This window comes from Gopherus evgoodei, chromosome 23 (assembly GCF_007399415.2).
Source record: "Gopherus evgoodei ecotype Sinaloan lineage chromosome 23, rGopEvg1_v1.p, whole genome shotgun sequence".
Taxonomy (NCBI): Eukaryota; Metazoa; Chordata; order Testudines; family Testudinidae; genus Gopherus; species Gopherus evgoodei.
The window spans coordinates 7,170,332-7,189,456 of NC_044344.1; the positions used below are offsets into that span (position 1 = coordinate 7,170,332).

Consider the following 19,125-nt stretch of genomic DNA (forward strand, 5'->3'; position numbering starts at 1 on the left):
GCTTTGATTGGATATTAAGCCTCCTGCTAGAGCCCTGGAAGAATCCCAAGTCCAAAGGCTTTATGAGGCATCTTTACCTGCCTGTGATTTTTTTGCTGTGTGGGGCTCGCGGGGGCCACTGCCTTGCTAACACGCTTTGTGGCCATTCCCACTGTGCCTGAGCTTGAGAAGGCAGAGAGCTGCTGCATGCAGGCCAGAGCAGAGGCTGCCTTGCCCAGGTCCAGTTCAAAGTGAGTTCATGGCCAGGTGCACTTGGCACAGGTGTAGATGACTGAGCAAGGTGCAGGGCACTGGGGAATCATGCCAGAGCTGCAGGAGCTTGGAGTCAGGCCTCACTTTCTTGGGGCTCAATTGCCTTCCCCTTCACACGTTTCCTTCCTTCTTTGCTCCCTAATTCAAGCAAGGGCAGTGCTCTAAATCCACAAAGGTGGCGCCAGCCAGCCAGCCTGCCACACCTAATGGCATGAACAAATATTGGGAAAAGCATGGAAGAGATAATACAGACGTAGCCCTAAAGGGCCCTCGCAGTTGGGGCTGGAAATGCAAAGTCTCCATCCGTCCCTTAGTGAGGAAACGCTAGGAGCTGGGCCAGGTGTATGAAAACCATGCGGTGGCTATAAAGCGAAGGAGGGATGAATGAATGAAAGAATGGGGCTTGGAGCCTGCAGCTCCTGAGTTCTGTACTACCTCTGTCACCTGTGGCTTCAGGCATGTTATTTAACTTCCGTGCCTTAGTTTTCCCACCTGCAACACAGGACGTTGCAAAGTGTGACTGATAGCTGCAAAATGCTTTAAAATCCAAGGATGAGATGGGCTAGAGAGGTTAGCCAAAGCCAGGACATCTAAGACTTGATATGTCACTGCACAACATTCTGAGCCCATTCAGAGCTATAGTGGAAGTAGAACTCAGCTCCAAATCACTGGAGCTAAAGGAGAATCTCCATCAATGCATATCAATATAGGGCATGTGACACACAGTCAAGCAATTCTGATTCCATCCAGTGGAGGGCAGTGGAAGCATATACACCATAGCCAGTGTTACTGTTATTAGAGATTGGCCTTGAATGCAAAGTTCAGCTCCAAACTTGCCCAGTTTCTGTTTCAGGCCTAGCTTACTATTAAGGATCCATCAGCTGTACCCATGTGGCTCCCTTTTCCTAGCAAAATATTCTTATGTATTAACATAAAGTCTAGAGCCCCACTGGTGGACCAGGCCCTTATTGTGCTAGATGCGATACAAACTCGATCTCAGGTCCTTCCAGGTCACAGCAAAGCTGCCTTGCAGCAGTGATTTGAGGGAGGCTGAGACTGAAGTGGCCAGGGCAAAGGTCCAGGAAGGATTCTTGTGAGCATCAGCCCCTCCTGGGTCTCGTTCCATGCAGCTGCTGCTGTTGTGGTTATCTGATGCTTACAAGAGACAGGTCACAGGGCGAGGGCAGGAAGAAGAAGGGGGTGACAAATTTAACACGACGTCCCCTTTAATCCCTGTCACTGAAACAATACGCATCGGCTTATACAATCAAACTGCCCACTTCGGTGGAGCCAGGCACTCTGCCCAGGTGCTAGTCTGGAGCAGAGCAGAAGCAGTGCAATTGTACCTTAGTGCCAGATGTTCAAGGACGCTGCACGCTAATGTACTAGAGGTAAGATAGTCGTATCTGACTGCCAGCGACTCAAAGAAGCTGTGTTGTAGCGGAGGAGCTGCAGTCATGGCTCAGAGCTAAAGAGGGTGCTGTGGTGATGCCTCCCATAGCAGTGTGCAGTTACAGTCTCTTGGCAAACACCCAAACACAATTTTTTGCCCGTGTGCTGCCCCTAACCTGGCAAAACTACACACTATCCTTTCCTCAGGGCTTGATGTTAAACACACTCTTGCCCTAAAGCAGCACAGTGAACCGTTCAAAAGCCAGGGCATGCTGCCTGTTTACCCTTAACTCTGCCCCTTGTGTGTGGGCAAGTTTCTAACTACATGCCAGACTGTTAGATTTCACCTCCTTTGGTGCTTTGAATGAGGCAGGGGTGTGAATGAGGTAGAGCAGCAGGGAGGAAGGCAGATGCCCGCAGTGTGATTGCTGTCTAGCTACCCACCATGTATGACAGAATCTCTTCTGTCGAAATTAAATTCCCTCCTGAGGACTTTTCATAAATAGAAACGATTGTTTGCGTATCGTTCTTTTGGTCCACGCTGGGCTATTCGTGCACCCGCGGTGACCATTTGGGAATCTCATAGACTCATAGACTCTAGGACTGGAAGGGACCTCGAGAGGTCATCGAGTCCAGTCCCCTGTCCTCATGGCAGGACCAAATACTGTCTAGACCATCCCCGATAGACATTTATCTAACCTACTCTTAAATATCTCCAAAGATGGCGATTCCATAACTTCCCTAGGCAATCTATTCCAGTGTTTAACTACCCTGACAGTTAGGAACTTTTTCCTAATGTCCAACCTAAATCTCCCTTGCTGCAGTTTAAGCCCATTGCTTCTTTTTCTATCATTGGAGGCTAAGGTGAACAAGTTTTCTCCCTCCTCCTGATGACACCCTTTTAGATACCTGAAAACTGCTATCATGTCCCCTCTCAGTCTTCTCTTTTCCAAACTAAACAAACCCAATTCTTTCAGCCTTCCTTCATAGGTCATGTTCTCAAGACCTTTAATCATTTTTCTTCCTCTTCTCTGGACCCTCTCCAATTTCTCCACATCTTTCTTGAAATGTGGTGTCCAGAACTGGACATAATACTCCAGTTGAGGCCTAATCAGCGCAGAGTAAAGCGGAAGAATGACTTCTCGTGTCTTGTTTACAACACACCTGTTAATGCATCCCAGAATCACGTTTGCTTTTTTTGCAACAGTATCACACTGTTGATTCATATTAAGCTTGTGGTCCACTATGACCCCTAGATCTCTTTCTGCCATACTCCTTCCTAGACAGTCTCTTCCCATTCTGTATGTGTGAAACTGATTGTTCCTTCCTAAGTGGAGCACTTTGCATTTGTCTTTACTGAACTTCATCCGGTTTACCTCAGACCATTTCTCCAATTTGTCCAGATCATTTTGAATTTTGACCCTGTCCTCCAAAGCAGTTGCAATCCCTCCCAGTTTGGTATCGTCCGCAAACTTAATAAGCGTACTTTCTATGCCAACATCTAAATCGTTGATGAAGATATTGAACAGAGCCGGTCCCAAAACAGACCCCTGCAGAACCCCACTTGTTATACCTTTCCAGCAGGATTGGGAGCCATTAATAACTACTCTCTGAGTACGGTTATCCAGCCAGTTATGCACCCACCTTATAGTAGCCCCATCTAAATTGTACTTTCCTAGTTTATCTATAAGAATATCTATGCAACCTCAGAGGTTTGTGTGAGATAGTGAACTCTGTCTGTGTCTTTCCCAAGCTGCAAACTTCGTTTGCCTTCTCTATAGTCCATGTGGCTGTGTTGGACTGGAATTCCGAAAGTGGGCGGCCAGGGGCTAAGAAGAAAGGGTCGTTGTGTTTAAGTGCCCAACCATTAGAATGTAATCGCTTTCGAAAAAAGACTGGCCCCTTCTCAGAGGAACTGGTTGGTCACCTTATAACCACATCAGCTGGTAAAACTGTGTTCCCCTATTGAGGCTGACAGAGGAATTGGGAGACTAGAAAGGGCAGAAGCTGCTGTGCCTCTCTTTTGGCCTTTTTTCAGCAACACAGAATGACCTGAGGCAGGAGCTGGACTAGGGCAGGGAGGCAGCCCTACCAACCTGCCTGAACACAGATGGTCCCCCATGGAACGGGTGAGGTAAAGTGAAAGGCTATGTGTATAGGGTTTATTATTTTTATTTGGATCTGTGTACTTCTTGTGTGTTGAAATAAAGAAAACCAATGTTAGAATTCTGTGTGCCATGTCCCAGTGTGTTACATGCTGTGCCTACCACATGCCTTGCGAGAAAGTTAAACAGTAACCCAGAATGCTCATGCCTTTGGGTGGTGGTCAAAGAGGGCGTGTTTAAATTACTGGGGTATCTTGAGGTTCAGTGCTGGTCGTGGGGGCCCAGGCAGATGGGCTGAGGAGGAGCTCCATTTCCACCTACCCTTTGCTTCATTCACTGCACACCCTCCCACTTGGATACTGGAGGAGGTGGGGGTCCTGTGGAAATAATTGTGTGTGATTATTTAATTAAAGACTGTAGTATAATACATACACACCAGGGGGTGCAGTGAAGGTTATGTGAGCAACTTTAGCTTTGGTGTTTTCTGGCTTTTTTGTGCAATTAACTTTGCACACTTAATGGTCTCCCAAAATCGGTGGACAGAGGTGCTACTTTTGTATGCAATTTTGCATTAATTTGCCTTACTTTATATTTATGAATCAGCTTTCAAGGCAGCACTGTAGATGTATAAGGTATGTTACAAACCTAGCTGCGTGGCTTGGCAGACTGGTCAAGGAACTCAGGGCCTGATTTTCAAAGATCTTCGCTGCCCAGGGAGATTTTCAAAAATGCCGAAGCTGTAGAATAGGTTGGGAATTGTTTGATGAGATGTTTCTCATCCAGAAACATGGATTCATTAGAACTGAGACTTTTTGCGGGAGAGTGTTGTTTTTGACACATTTTGCAACTAAGAAAAAAAGTGAAAATAAAACACTCGTCAAAACTGCCTGTGGCTACATTTTCTGGTTTGAAATGTTTTTTTTTTTACTTAGAAATTGAAGTTAATTTTAGTACAATTTTTAAAAGAGAGCCAAAATCAAAATGAAATGTTTTGAAATTATCTGAATGAAACATTGATTGACACAAACCAACCCCCTCCCCCGCAAATATTTTTGGTTTGCAAATGTTTTTGAGATTTTTGACTTTTCATCTTGAGTTGGGATGGGAAACTTTTTCTGAAACCTTAAACTTTTTCCAGGACTGGAAAACTGCTTCCCACCCAGCTCAGCAGGGTAGGAGATGAACTTGGGGGGGCTTTCCCTGAGAGGTTGCCAGGTTGAATTCAGCCCCAGGTCAGTACGGATGGAACATTATTAACATAAGAATGGCCATACTGGGTCTGACCAATGGCCCATCCAGCCCAGTATCCTGTCTTCCGACAGTGGCCAGTGTCAGGTGCCCCAGAGGGAATGAACAGAAAAGGGAATCATCAAGTGATCCATTCCCTGTCACTCACTCCCAGCTTCTGGCAAACAGGCTAGGGACACCATCCCTGCCCATCCTGGCTAATAGCCATTGACGGACCTATCCTCCAGGAGCTTATCTAGTTCTTTTTAAAAAACTTTTTTTGCCATCTGAGGGCTGTTCCATGGTGCAGGGGAGAGGAACTTGGTGGGTTTCAGTTCAATCCTCAGCACAGCAGCATCCTTCTCTCAAAGACCAGTACATCTGGCTCTGATTAGCCCATCCCATAGCGGCCTGCACCAGGCCGAGGACTGAATGGTACCAACCCCACTTTCCTTCCCCAGGGGCTACCCTGTTAAGCCAGGCGTGGGTGCATGTTGTTGGAAATTATGTGTGGATCGCTTGTTCTCTGAGCTTTCTTTATTTCTGAGCCATTAGTGTTTCCAGGGCTGTGAACCTAACCCCAAGGTCGCCAGGGCAAGATCACACTTCCCGGGTTCAAATAAGTATGCATCATCCGGCTCTCGCCACTCGCCACAAAGCCCAGTCACAGCAGAGTTGAACTAACCGCACGGGCGATTTCCTTTTCCCTTGGCTGGTGGCCGAGGGCCTGATCTGGCGAGCCGTGACTCCGGCTGAGAGTTGACACTGGTGCCTGAGAGCTTTGCTCCCTGGGCCAGGCATCCCTCCAGCTGGTGGGATGGAGCTGGAGGAGCTTGCAAGGACCACCCAGGGCTGGAAGTTTGTGTCCAACTTCTTTAAACGCGGCAAATCCGCCTGCAAAGCATGGCCGGGGGGGGGGGGGACTAGCCCCCCCTCCCAGCTAGGAACCGGCGCCCCTCCCCCAAGTGACACGGCCCCTTTAAGAAGGAAACTCTTTGGACGCAGCGATTGTTTCTGTTCCCCGGAAGAAAAGGGCCGAGCAGCCCCGCGCAAGGTGGGGAGGAGCCCGTGCAGGCTGGAGCCCGGGGAATCGCATCCCCCAGCGCAGGGGCTTTGCTGGGGAGACCGGAGCCTGCCCCGGACCTTGCCGGGAAGGCGGGGACCAGCCCAGCATGGCTCCTGGGGGGTTTCAGCTTTGCCGCAGCTGCAGGGCTGGCCCCGGGCACCGGCTGGTGCGGCTGTGCCTGCTCTGGGGGGCTCTCTGCAGCCCGGGCGGCGCCGGCTTCAACCTGGATACCAAATTCCTGGTCCTGAAGCGGGGTGGGACCGAAGGCAGCTTCTTCGGCTACTCGGTGGCGCTGCACCGCCAGACGGACGGGCAGGACCGATACCTGTGAGTGCCTAGGCGGCAAAGCGGCCCTGGGGGGCCCCCTCCGCGAAAAGCTGCGCTTAGGGGAAAGGCGGGATGTTGGTGCGTTCAGTTCCCCCCCCCCCATTCGCAGCCAGGGATCAGCGCATGTGGGCAGCGGCTGTGGTGGCTGCAGCGCAGCTCTGGCTTTGCTTTGGGGGGGGAGGACTGTGAACTTGAAGTCTCTGCTGAAAGGGGATCGGATGCTTTTCTGGGGGTGGGGAGAGTGAGAGGATGCCAACGTTGCAACTGGAGCAATAATGCATGACTTATATTTGCCATTTACACCCCTCCACCTCTCCTCCAGCCTGTGGTGGAGGGCCCAATCCTGCAAACGGGGAGGGGGGGAGCTAACTGGACTCGCTCTTCACTGAAATCCCTGGTTCGTCCTAAATAAAGTTTACACACCTGGGTAAGGTTTGCAGGATCAGCCGTAGCTAGCTGGCAAGGGGGGGGAGCTGCAGGGGCTCCCTGGAGACCAGCTGCAGGGGCTGACTGTGTTCTTGTGGGATACGGTCAGTTTTGCCCCCCAGAAAGCTTTCCCAGGCGTCAGGCAGTGAGCGGGACCGGAGGTTCAGCGTGCACCCAGAAGGGGTGAATCACAGCTCTCCGGCTAATCTTGGCATGTTACCCTGCTAACCCAGGCTGCCATAGGAGCAGCCCTGGGCCTTCAGCGTGTTCAGTCCTGATCCCTCGGAAGAGGGAGGGTGGATACAGCTTTTGAATGGTTTCCTCTGTGGTCCTTGCGCTGGAGTGGGACTGCGGAGCCAGGAACCCTGAAAGATTTTCCCCCCCCCCAGTGCCTCTGGAGATGTTTGGATGGAGAGGCTGGTGGCGAGGGGAGGAAAATTCCCAGGGACCTGTTGAACATTCCTGCGATTCTTTACTAAACCCTTGCAAAAGAGCTTTTCAGTCAGTGGATTCTCTCTTGATTAACTAGCTTCCCCCCTCACCCTGGACCCCCCCCGGCTCTCTCCCAGAGCTCTATTTCATGCTCTCAAAGGCCAGATTTCCTTATCCATCCCCGTGTAAATCAGGGCTGGCTCCTTTAGAATCTGAGAGTCGAGGGAGAATCCAGCTGTGGTGTTTTTGTCCAGTCGTGGCAGCTTGATTGCCCTGCGCTGACAGGTGCTGGAACTGGGGGTGCTAGTGCACCCCCTGACTTGAAGTGGCTTCCGTTATATCCAGGGTTTACAGTTTGGTTCCATGGCTCGTGGACCCCTCCCTGCCCCCGTACGAACTGTTCCAGCGCCCTGGCCTGCACCTTGGGGGTGGGTTTCACCTTCCTCTGCAGTGTGTGGGCGAGGGTCGCTTGGGGTAGATCGCACTTCATCAGTTCCCCGCCATTGTGGGGACCTTGGGTGCTGGTGCCCCTTGGACCTTCCTAATCTCTGCCTGTGGCACATACTGCTCTAGGTCCTGTGTGCTGCAGTACTTTGGTCTAACTTCAGTTGTTGGGTTTGGGGCATGGGGGCATGTGATGGACAGGAAGTCAGGCTAGATGACCCGGGTCGGGTCCCCTCCGCCCTTGAACTCTCCTGGTGGCCTTATGCTGTCATCAACACCGGTGCAGAACGCTCCTCTGATTCTGTAGCTTCGCCAGCTCATTTTGCACCAGTGTCGATGTCCGCAGGAGAGGCGGGGCAGCGAGGCATTGGGTTCCCCCGGCTTTTGAAGTTGGGAGTCAGCTGAAGGGTCTCTCTTCCCTTGCACCAAGCGAGGATCGGGTGCCCTGCAGAGACCCCTCAGCGCAACAGCTGCATAGGCTGCAGGCATCTGCTGTGCATTCCAGAGATTCATTGGAAATGCTCTTGATGAAGTGTGGGATTTTTTTTTAAATTTTTTTTAAAGGGGGAGTGAAATGGTTCTGTCTCTCTCTCCAGAACAGCTGCTAGGGGGGAGGAGCGCAGGCGTTGTGGGGCTCTGCGCTGGGAAACGGTGGCTGACAAAGTGTGTTGGGGAAGCATGGTGATCGCTGGGATCTACCCCGCTTGGGAGGGGTTGTTAGAGAGGAAGGATGACCCAGTGGTTAGAGCCCTTGTCTATGACTTGTGAAAGGCAGATTCAATATCCTGCTCCACCACAGACTTGCCCGGGTGGCGCTGGGTGAGTCAGTGTGGTCTAGATCCTCAAAGGTATTTAGTCACCTCACTCTGTTGTGGATCTTGGCCTTCGCCTCTCTGTTCTCGGGACACTATCCCTGCCCTGCCTCACCAGGGTGCTGGGAGAAGAACTCCATTAAGGACTGTGAGGGGGGCCAAGTGAGTGTGGATAAGCAGCTAAAAACCCAGAGGGATTGAGGCCGGAGCTAAAATAAAGACTTTCTCGCGAGGTTCTTCTCTGCCTCTTCTCTGCCTCTGTCCCCCTAGACGTCCATGTGCTGGCCTCGATTCCAACACTCCAAGCTTGAAAATCCTCAGTCACACCCAAACCGTGGTGACTCGGGCCTTTGTGAGGATAAAGTGATGCTCCGAAGCCGGATTTGGAAGCAGCCCCCTTTACGCATGAGGATTTGGAAGCCTTCTCCATGTTCTGCTCCTGGAAGGTCCCCTGGGAGTGGGCGCTGAGAGCTTTACAAGGCCGGAGTTGTCGTAACTGGGGCTCTCCGGAGAAAGGCAGCAAAGTAAAGTCCGAAGGGCAACAACTGCTTTTGCAAGTCTGACCCTGGGGCTGAGCTTTTCTGTCTCACCTGTGTTAGCTTTGGGATATCAAGACTGAGCATGCTGAGGGCTAAAGGTCCTGCTTCGCCTGCAGAAGGGGCCAGGGGTGGCTCCTTGCACCCCATCTGCTGCACTGCACAACTGGCAAGGTGTTTGTGTGTTTATGTGAGTGCAGGCTGCTTTCCTGTGGAGCATCCGGTGTCGACCACGCTCTACTGGCCTAGACATGCTGGTTGTCTGACATGAGCACGCTTCCCCCTTTATGTGAAGAAGAGAATTGACTACCTGGGTCCTCTTCCCTGGTGCTTGAATACAGATAGACCCTGGGGGTCTCTCTGGCTCCCAGCCTGCACTGCCCAGTGGCATGACAGGGTCTCCTGAAATCCTGGCTTTGATTCAGTGGTCATGTTAAGGACAGCTGGTTCTGCTGCTGTTGGTGCTGGGCTGCCAGGAGAGTAGCATGACAAAGATAGGAGAGGATGGCTCAGTGGGGAGGGCGCACTGGCTATCTGAACCATTAAGGAGTTGGATTTTCAAGTCAGCTCATCATGTGCATACCAGGAATATACAATCGCTATGCCAGATTAGACCAGTGGTCCACCTAGTCCTGTCTCTGACCATGGTTAGCACCTGCTGCTTCAGAAGATGAAACAGTATAATGGATGATGATGGAACAACCTGTCCATAGGGGAAGTTTCTTCCTGACCCCTGTCAATTTGCAGCCAGCTTGTGCCTTGAAGCATGAGTATTATGGCTCTGATCCAGCAAGACACTTAAACAAATGTATGCTTCTTAGCTCAATTCATGTCAACGAGACAACTCACGTTACTTAACATTTCACATATGTTTTAAGTGGCTTGCTGGACTGGGGCCTATACTAAGATATGCTTTCATCCACTTTCATTGTATCTTTTAAATGTCATCTGGTGTCCTCTTTTCCTTTTGTTGAGGAAGAGGGAAAGTAGAACTGACAGGCGTTATCTGCACCAGTCATTATTTTCGACACTGCTGTCATGTCTATTCTGTTCCCACATTAAATAGCTCTCAGGGAAAATTTTCCAAAGCACCCAAGTAGCTTGGGAGCTAATTTGAAAAGTGGCATTGGTGTTTAGGAGCCTGATTTTCACTGACAGTGTAAATGCAGCTGTAAGCTCACTTTTGAAAGGGACTTTCATAGGTTCCAAGACCAGGACAGACCATTGTGATTATTGGCTGACCTCCTCTGGAGCACAGGCCAGAGAACTTCCCAAAATAATTCCTACAGTAGGTCTTTGAGAAAAACATCCGATATGGAGAATCTACCATGGCTGACCCTTGGTAAGTTGTTCCAGTGGCTAATTGCTCTCACTTAAATTCAGACTGGAAAGAAGGCTACATTTTTATCTACTTCAGCTTCTAGCCACTGGGTGTGTGGTACCTTTCTCTGTGGGAGTGCGGAGCCTGTTATTAAACGTTTGTTCCCCAAGGGCCGAAGTCATGTCAGGCACTCTGGAAAATGTTACCTTTCACCTTTTCAGTCTTTCCTTTGATCAGTTCAGCTGTGCATCGCTGGCACTCTTTGGTTTCTAAGTGGTCTTGTGGTTAAAGCCCTGGGCTGGCATCCAGGACTCCTCAGCTGCTGGGTGACCCTAGGTAACTCCCTTCTGCCCGTGTTTTCAAGCATGTTCACCAAGTCTGGTTTCATCCACTTCTGGGTACCCGCTCTGAGGCATTTAAGGGCTGGATTTCCAGAGGTGCTGAGCAGCCCCCATTGCAGCTGAAGTCAATGGGAGCACAAGGAGCTGAGCCACTCTGGAGATCAGGCCTTAAGCATCCCAAGCTGGGTGCCCAGAGGTAAGAGGCTCTTTGTTTCCCCAGCTGTGAGATGGGAATAACAATCCTCATCCCCTGCCTAGTCCCTAGCTGTCTTGCGAGCACCGTGCCGCCTGAAGACGGGTTACAGACGCTGCCAGGTGGTGGTGGTATTTTGAGGCGACCCAAACCAAACACCCTCAGGGGAGGCTGAATCCCTGGCTGATCCGACGATGCCCCAGGATGTGCTGTGTTCATTCCTGCCCACTTCTCACTAGAGCCTAGCGACTCGAGCAGACACCTTCGTTGAGCCCCCTGTGATGAGGTCGGCTCACGATTCCAGGGAGGTTACCATTAATTCAGATCCCTCACTCCTCCCGTCCTGTCTCTGCTGCTCCCTTTCCCATTGCTCGATGGGCACGGCGGAGGTGGGGGCTTTGCCAGAGCCGTTCTGAGTGTGTCAGGTTTTAAACAAGAGGCAGTTCAAATAGAGTCGATGACAGGAGCATCAGAGGAAGCCCGGTGCCTCTGCTCCTGTGCCGGATTGCAACCTCGCCATCTGCCTTGAGGAATGGATGCCAGGTAGCTGCCCACAGCAGAGAGCCCATTGGGGCTCCAAGGGTGTCTCTAGGCTGCCCCAAAGGGGATGTTCGGAACTTGGGTTAGTTAACTCGGGTTCATGTTGCCGTGAAGACGCAGCAGCTCGGGTTCAACCCCAGCCTTCCCTTGAGGGTTGAACTTGAGCTGCTAACCTGAGTTAAGAGCTGAGTTGCATTGTCGTCTTCTCTGCTGTTTAAACCCCATTTAAGAACACGGTGCCAATGCAGCCTGAAAGTCTCCATCCCTCCCCGGGTCAGGATGGGTGGTAAATTCCTCTGCCCCTTTCTATACATCTGCTTATGCCCACCAAGGGCCCGGCCAGCTACACTGGCCGATGAGTAGAAATGGGTGGCGCCTGGGCCTTTCCAACCCCTCCCCGATGGATAGTCTTCTCTCACAGTTGAGGTCATGATCTGACGAGTGAGTTGGCGTCCTTGGGCTTTGCACAGCCAATCTAGGCATTCGGTATCGGGGAACTGCTGTGAGAGATTCCACTTTCTTCACAGCTGGACTGGAAATGCACATCTGGATCCTGCCTTGAGAGCAGAGTGAGGGCACCTCGTTTGCAGGTGCCCTCCCTCTGCCTGCCCAGAGCTGGGGGTGGCTCACTGACCCTGAACACACCTCTGGCCCTGCCCTGAAATACTAGATTGAGCAGCAGCCGGGGTAGGTCCCTCCCTGTGCCCAACTGCATGAGGCAGTGGGGGGTTGCTCCTGTGAGAGCTAGGCCAGAAATGTGCTGGGGAGGGCCTGTCTCTCAGGGAATGCACATCTGGACAGCAGGGCTAGAGATGCTCTCTTGGCATTTCTGGTGCTCAAGGCAATGACAGCCTATGCAGAGGAGAGACTCCCTATCTGTGGCGGATGCTTGGCTGGTATTCAGAAGGTGCATTGGCTCCGTTACCCCAAAGCTGTGAGAAATTAGGCCTATGAATTCGGGGGGGGGGAGTCTAGGAATTGCCCAGTTGATCAATCCCAGCCTCTCCAATGCCGGAGGCTACACAGGAAGGTGCCCCAAAGAAACCACAAAGCCTAGCATGCCTGGCCTGTGCAAAGCTAGACAGTGCATCGGGAAATTCCTGCCTGACTCCATGCCCTGAAGCATGAGGATTGACACCCAATTTAATGGTAGCTGTGGAGTTCTCTGATCCAGTCCGTCTAGAGAGACAGTATAGCCCAGTGGGTAAGAGGGTGGGGTGGAGAAGAACTGGCTCTGCTGAGAGACATTAGACAACCCATTTGTCCGCTCTGTGCCTCTGCTCTCCCCCCTCTGTCCTTGACCGTGGGGTGTCTCAGAATGGCCACCCAGAAGTGGAAACAACCAGATGGTGAGCTCTTTGGGGCCATCTCTCTCTCTCTCTCTCTCTCTCTCTCTCTGGCTCTATGGCACCTGGTACGCTGGGGCCCTGCTGTCTGCTGGATACTGTCATGTAAATAGTAAAAGTGAGCACGGGGACGCAGTGTCTGGTCGTCACAGAGATGTTCTTTTTTTGTATCTGCAGTAGCAGCAATTGTTTAATTTCTCTGGAACCACCTCTTCCCCCCACTCCTCCAAAGAGAATTTTGCTAATTCAGGAAATGCGTTTACAAGCCTTTTGCAAATAGCCAGAATTCATGCGGCTGTAAGTCAGGAACTGCCATTTCTCACTCTCCCTCTGCCCCCGCCCATCTCTTCTTGGGCTGGAGCCCTTCCTAAAATCACTAGGTGCTTAAAAAGCTGTCCTTCACCTGCCTTCCAGCCATCTTCTGGCTTGCTGGCAGGCCAGTAATGCGTCCTTTCCAGTAATTACAAAGCCTATAAACTGATCCATTCTCTTTATCGTTGCTCTGGGATAGTGACAGGGGATTGTGAGCTTCAAGGAAGATGCTTTTCCTTTTAGAGGTGCGTGGATCCATTTGTTTCTTTAACGGGATCGATGGTAAAAAGCTCCAAGTAAAGCTCTGCAATATAGGGACGGGTCTGCCACAGCATTCAGGGAGGAGGAAGAGAGTGTGTGTTGGGGATGAGGGGGTTGGTCTGGACTTACTATCTGGACAGCGGGCAAGGCAGGAAAAGAATAGAGCTAAAATGCCAACTCTGAGTAACGCAGCCCTGGACTGCTCAGGGTGCTATGATGATGGGGGTCAGAAGGGTGATAGCTAGAGAGTCCTAATGCACACGGATGGTGAGACTAAGGCCTGGTCTACACTAGGAAAATTAGGTGGTCATAACTACAGTGCTCAGGGGTGTGAACAATCCACAGCCCTGAGTGGTGTAGTTAAGCCAACCTAAGTCGCTGTGTAGACATCGCTAGGTTAGAACATAGGAATGGCCCTACTGGGTCAGACATCTGGCCCAATGTCCTGTCCTCCAACAGTGGCCAGTGCCAGGTGCCCCAGAGGGAATGAACAGAACAGGTAACCCTCAAGTGATCCATCCCCCGTCTCCCATTCCCAGCTTCTGGCAAACAGAGGCTAGGGACACCATCCCTGCCCATCCTGGCTACTGGATGGACCTATCCTCCAGGAATTTCTCTACGTTGATGGAAGTGGGCCGCTGTGGCATTTTAAAGTGTAGACAAGCCCTTAGAAAGTGAAGGAGGACAGACGCAAAGCGGAGAAAATGAACCAGGATGCGAGTGAATCACACGAGATTCTGGCCGGGTTCCGCTAAGCAACGTTCATCCCAGCTGTGGGGTGGGGATCGTGGGAGAGCGGCTGGGATGGATCAGGAAGGACTGAGGCTGCTTGTAAATCTGCACGGCTTCCAAACGGAAGGAAAAACCTGTGTGCATGCGTGAAATTTTGTGTTGGTTTGGCAGCTCTGCGGGGCAGAGACCCCTTGTGTATTTGCTCAGCAAGGCTCCGATCCTGACGGGCTGCTGAGCCCAAGTCAAAACCCCTGGATCTGATCCCAGGCCAAATTTGGGGGATGTCTGTATCCAAGCTGATAACCTCGTTTTCTCCCTCTCTCCCTCCTGTCCATCACTCTCCTTCCCACTCCCTTTGGCCTTCGGCACAAACTGGCAAGTGAGGCTCTCCCGCGTGACGGATGAGCTGCTGCTCTGGAGTCTGGCAGCCGTGGAGCAGCCGGAGCAGCTGCTGCGTGGGAGCCTTGCTCTCCAGCCTACCCTTGGGGGTACATGGTGCAGCCGACCCCTCTGCCTTCTGGCCCTGCGCGGGCAGGTCTGCCGCGTCCTGGGAGTCGAAGGGGAGCTGAGCGCCGTTTAATGGACAGGCACTAAAGATAAAGGAGTCTGGGCGTGGGGCTGCCTCCCATTCCTGCTCTGTGTCCTTGGCAAAGGGGAGCTGTTGAGACGTGCCACGTGGGTCTGTCGTCACCTGGACCCAAGGCAGCAGGGTTGTGGGGGCAGAGTCCAGAATAGCTGGAGGCCCCTTGGAATCCTGACTGAAAATAGCCCAGGTGGCTGCTAGGGCAGGGGCATTGGGGCCTACTTCATGGGGATGGCAGGGATTCTTGGGCCCCCTGCCCCACTGTGTACTCAGCCCCATGGCTTCCTGACTGCCTGCTTGCACGGAGCTGAGGCTGTGCGAGGTGCTTCCTTGCACCAGTCTGCCCAGGACACCAGGGCTTGCTTTGCTCTGGCTTGTGCGTGGAGGGTGACAGCTGCACAGTGCTGGGATTGTGTCACAGTCTCCACTTCCTCTTTCCCCCAGGCCTGGGCTCTTGCCAGGTGGGAAGATGCTGGGCCAGCACCCCAGAGGAGCTGGAGCTGATAAAGGGAGAGAGAGCACAGATCAGGGTGTCCAAGGCAAATCCCAGCTGGGTCACTTGCCGCCACCCTCCCCAGTCATTCTGAGTGAATACAGCACTGGCCCAAAATGTAGTGTGGCATGCTGGCTAAAGGAGCTGCCAGGTTGCACCCCAGAGGTGACTGCATCTTGGTGGCAGGATTGCTGTTTGTAAAGTGCTTTTGAGGTGAAAGGTGCTCTAGGGCTGTAAGATCTGCGCATTATCAGGGAGTGCTTGGTCCCTTGGGTGGAGGTGGCTTGCTCTGCTGAGGGTCCACAACCGTCTGGCTGAGGAGAGCCGTGCCTCGTGTCCAGTCCATTGTCCCCTGGCACAGCCAGCACAATCCACGCCCCTTTGGCTTCTCCGATGCTCACGTGCTCCTGGCTCGTCTGGTGCTCCTGACGCTGTCAGATATTTGGGATTTTTTTTATAGCCAGGAGCTATGGGGAACGTCAGTGGTTGAAGCATGTGCTGGCCTGCCAGGCATGCAGGGACGGCACCCAGCCCGTGCCTTGAGCGAGAGATGGGAGAGGATTCCAGGGGCTGGGGCTAGATGGGAGCCTCTCTGCCTGCTTCCTCTCCCCACCTGGCTCCCCTCCTCCAGCCAGGGCCTGTGGGGGAGTCACCACTGGTCCCTGCTGTACCAGCTGACACTGGATCCAGGGCAGGGAGTGGCAGGGGGGCTGGGGTGGGGGGCAACTTCTTGCATTCCTGTCTGCTCCCTTCCCTGTGCTTCCAGCATGCTGAAGCCCTGCCTGCTTCAGGGTGTGGGCAACTTCCCTTCTCCCCTCTCCACAGATCAGCAAATCCTTCTGCAGCCTCCTCAAATGGGGGCCTTCCCCCTGGAGGTTTATCCCCTGCCTGAGGGATCTGACAAAACTACCAACTCCATCGGCCCTGACGTCCCTGTGCCCGTTGGCCCTGGAGGGATTCCCATCTTTGTCACTCCCCCCGGGAAAGCAGCTCACGCAGGAATCTTGCCTGATTTAGGTGGGCTGTTTATTCCTCGGGAGCAGGGATCCAGAGAGGGGGGTTTCCGTAACTGAAACACACTTTCCTTTCCCCTCCCGGCCCCAAATATCGGAGGCTTTTTGGAACGGTTGGATCTGGGTCCAAACTCTTCAATGAGTCCTGCACCTCACCGCCCTGCCTGAGCCAGGAATAAAACCCAGGTGTCCTGGCTCTGTCCCTACTGCTCCAACCACTAGACCCCACTCCCCGCCCACAGCCAGGAACAGAACTCAGCTCTCCTGGCTCGTAGTCTTCTGCTTGGAACAAAGCAAACGAAACCTCTGACTCTGAACGGGGGGCCCAGAGGTTGAAGGGGGCTCTCTCCTACATCAGAGCTTGTCACCTGCATACGTTTCCCCACTGTTCTCTTCCTCTGCACCCCCACACTGCAGCTGAGGCTTCCCCATTCCCGGAAGGAAACCTACAAACTTCTGGGGCCGGGGCAGGTGGGAAGACAAAGTTTTAACCACCCGACCTAAGGAGAGGCGGCTGGATTTTCTCCGAACGTCCTCACCAGCGACCCAGAGGGGAAAAGCATCTCCAGGTCTCCCTTGGCAGGGAGCAGGCTGAGGCTGGAAGGGGTAGTGGGGGCGTACTGTCCGCCTCCACCCCCAAAGTGCGCTCTGACGGTTGCTGGTGTGGCTGAGGAAACTTCCCCTTCCTCCCAACGCTGGTGAGCAGCGCAGATCCCAGCCTCTGCCGTCCAGGGCTCAGCCCCTTGTCCTGCGTCTGGGCTGCAGCTCTGCAGCAGCAGGTGGCCTAGCAGGAGGGGAAGCCGGCCTCAGAGCGGCAAGGGGATATGTCTCTCTCCTGAAGGCCGTGCAGCAGGGGCAAGGATCAGACAGTTCCTCCCCCTGCCAGCGTCCCGGTGGGCTGGGGGATGTGTTTATAATAGGGAGAGGAGTGAGCGATGGCCCTGCAGCAGGGAGGAATGTGCTCGCTCCACGCCGGGCGATTCACGTAGCTTTAATGCTAGATTTCTCCGGCCCCCCAGCCGGAGCCAGGACCACCCACTTCGGGGTACGAGGGGAAGTCAGTCCCTGCCTTTACACAGCCTGGAGATTCCTCCTCACTAGCTTTCCCCCTCTCCCCTCCCCCCCTTCTGCAGGGGGGAAGAATTTGTTCTTTGCAACCTTTTGCGGCTTATGTGGGAGCTTTTGTCCTGGGCCAACACCCCCACCCCCGTGCTAGGTGCTGTACAAAAAACCAGCCCCTGCCCCAAGGAGCCAACGCCAGAGGTCGCTGAAGCCATATCAAGGAGCACAAGGAAACGATGGGTCAGTAGCAGTCAGCGGTCTCAGATCACCCTGCTGCCTAGGTTACCTCTGTCTTGCTCCACAAATGGACCCCCCCAGCTCCACCCTGGCCCCCTGCTCCTGGCGCTGGGAGGCGATCCACATGCATTCAGTTGTCTTCCTCTGGGAGAAGATGAAGAGGCTCTTCTGAGGTAGGGTGACCAGACAGCAAGTGTGAAAAATCAGGACGTGTGTGTGTGTGAGAGTGGGGTGGGGTGGGGTAATAGGCGCCTATATAAGACAAAGCCCCAAATATCGGGGCTGTCCCTATAAAATCGGGACATCTGGTCACCCTATTCTGAGATATTTCTAGGGTCTCCATCAAATTATCCAGCTTTCATAGAATATCAGAGTTGGAGGGGACCTCAGGAGTTCATCTAGTGCAATCCCCTGCTGAAAGCAGGACTAATCCCCCAACTAAATCAGGGGCAGGGCAGGGCAAAGCCAGTATCATCCCTCCATTTCACAGCTGGGAGCTGAGGCCAGAGAGACCGAGTAACTTGCCCAAGGTCAAACTGGGTGTCTGTGGCAGAGCAGGGAATTGACGCCAGGCCTCCTGAGTCCCAGGCTAGTGCTCTAACCACTGGACCACCCTTCCCTCTTCAGTCACTTTCGGTTGAGGGTTAGTTTAATCCCTATTTCTGCAGCTCACCTCACCCCCCCCCCCAACTCCACCCTTGCCACCTTCTCCTGGGGACGGGCTTGATTGGCATTGGATCTAGTCCCTGCTGTGGAGACCCTGCCTTCTCTGCTCCCCCCACCTCCTGGGAATCCTACACCACCTTCTCCTTGGTCTCAGCTGCCTGGGAGCCGTTGTTGTCCTTTGCCGTGTGCACGTGGATGAGCCCTGGGAGGAAGGGATTTGCTTTATCTTGCCCTGCCAGATGTGTGCCTGCAAGTTCCTGTGTGGATGGTGCCCATCCCCTCTGACATCACGGCCGCTGCTTTCTAAACCCCGTGGCTCCTTCTGCTGACGAACGCCCCACCACCTGCATGTGGTGATGATGTTAATGTCCTCGGTGCCCCGGCTTGGGGCTAGTGGTTAGGACCCTGCACTCTTGGGTTCTGCTTTTGGCCCTGGGAGGGGCCGTTGTCTAGTGGTTAGAGTGGGGGACTCCAGGACCCTGGGGTCTAGTCCCAGCTCCGCCACTGACTGGTTGTGTGGCCTTGGGTGAGTCCTTTCCCCTGTCTGTGCCTCTGTTTCCCTTTCAGTAAAATGAGGATAATAGTGGCTTACCCCCCACAGAGAAGGGGCGTGTGTGAAGCTGAATTCCTTGATGGCAGCAAAGGAGATCCTGGCCTGGAAGTAGCTGGAGATGGACAAACGGCCCTATCGCCTCCCCTGTATGCTCAGCTGCCACCTTCCATCTCGCCTTTTGCCCAGTGGCTGAGGGGCCGATCTCCAAGCAGATGTGCTATTAACTAATGAGGGCTGGGGTGAGGCTGTGGCCAGGCTCCTCTCTCCGTGCTGAGGGCTTGGCCTGGCTCCAGGGCTTTATTTGAACAGCTCGCTCTTGGCTTAGCTGGCACCGGGCAGCCTTTTCAGCCTGGCTCTGCCGAGCAGCTGCCTTGGAGCTGGGTTTTCTTTTGCTGTGCAGGAGGGTCCCCCAGACTCCTGCAGGCTGATTCCCACTCAACCCTCGTCTCCCGC

At 53.2% G+C, this 19,125-nt stretch overlaps 1 protein-coding gene across 2 annotated transcripts in view; it reads left to right on the forward strand.

Annotated features, from left to right (window-relative positions):
- The first annotated feature begins 5,970 nt into the window (after positions 1–5,970).
- The window catches only part of ITGA3 (integrin subunit alpha 3), a 40,732-nt gene continuing 27,577 nt past the window's right edge, over positions 5,971–19,125 (forward strand). The window contains exon 1 of one of the 2 annotated variants that reach the window (XM_030541414.1): positions 5,971–6,030. Coding sequence is in view for 1 of the 2 variants with exons in the window: in XM_030541413.1 (XP_030397273.1) it covers positions 6,149–6,369 (221 nt within the window). In the remaining variant the exon portion in view is untranslated. The other variant, XM_030541413.1, reaches the window with a different exon arrangement.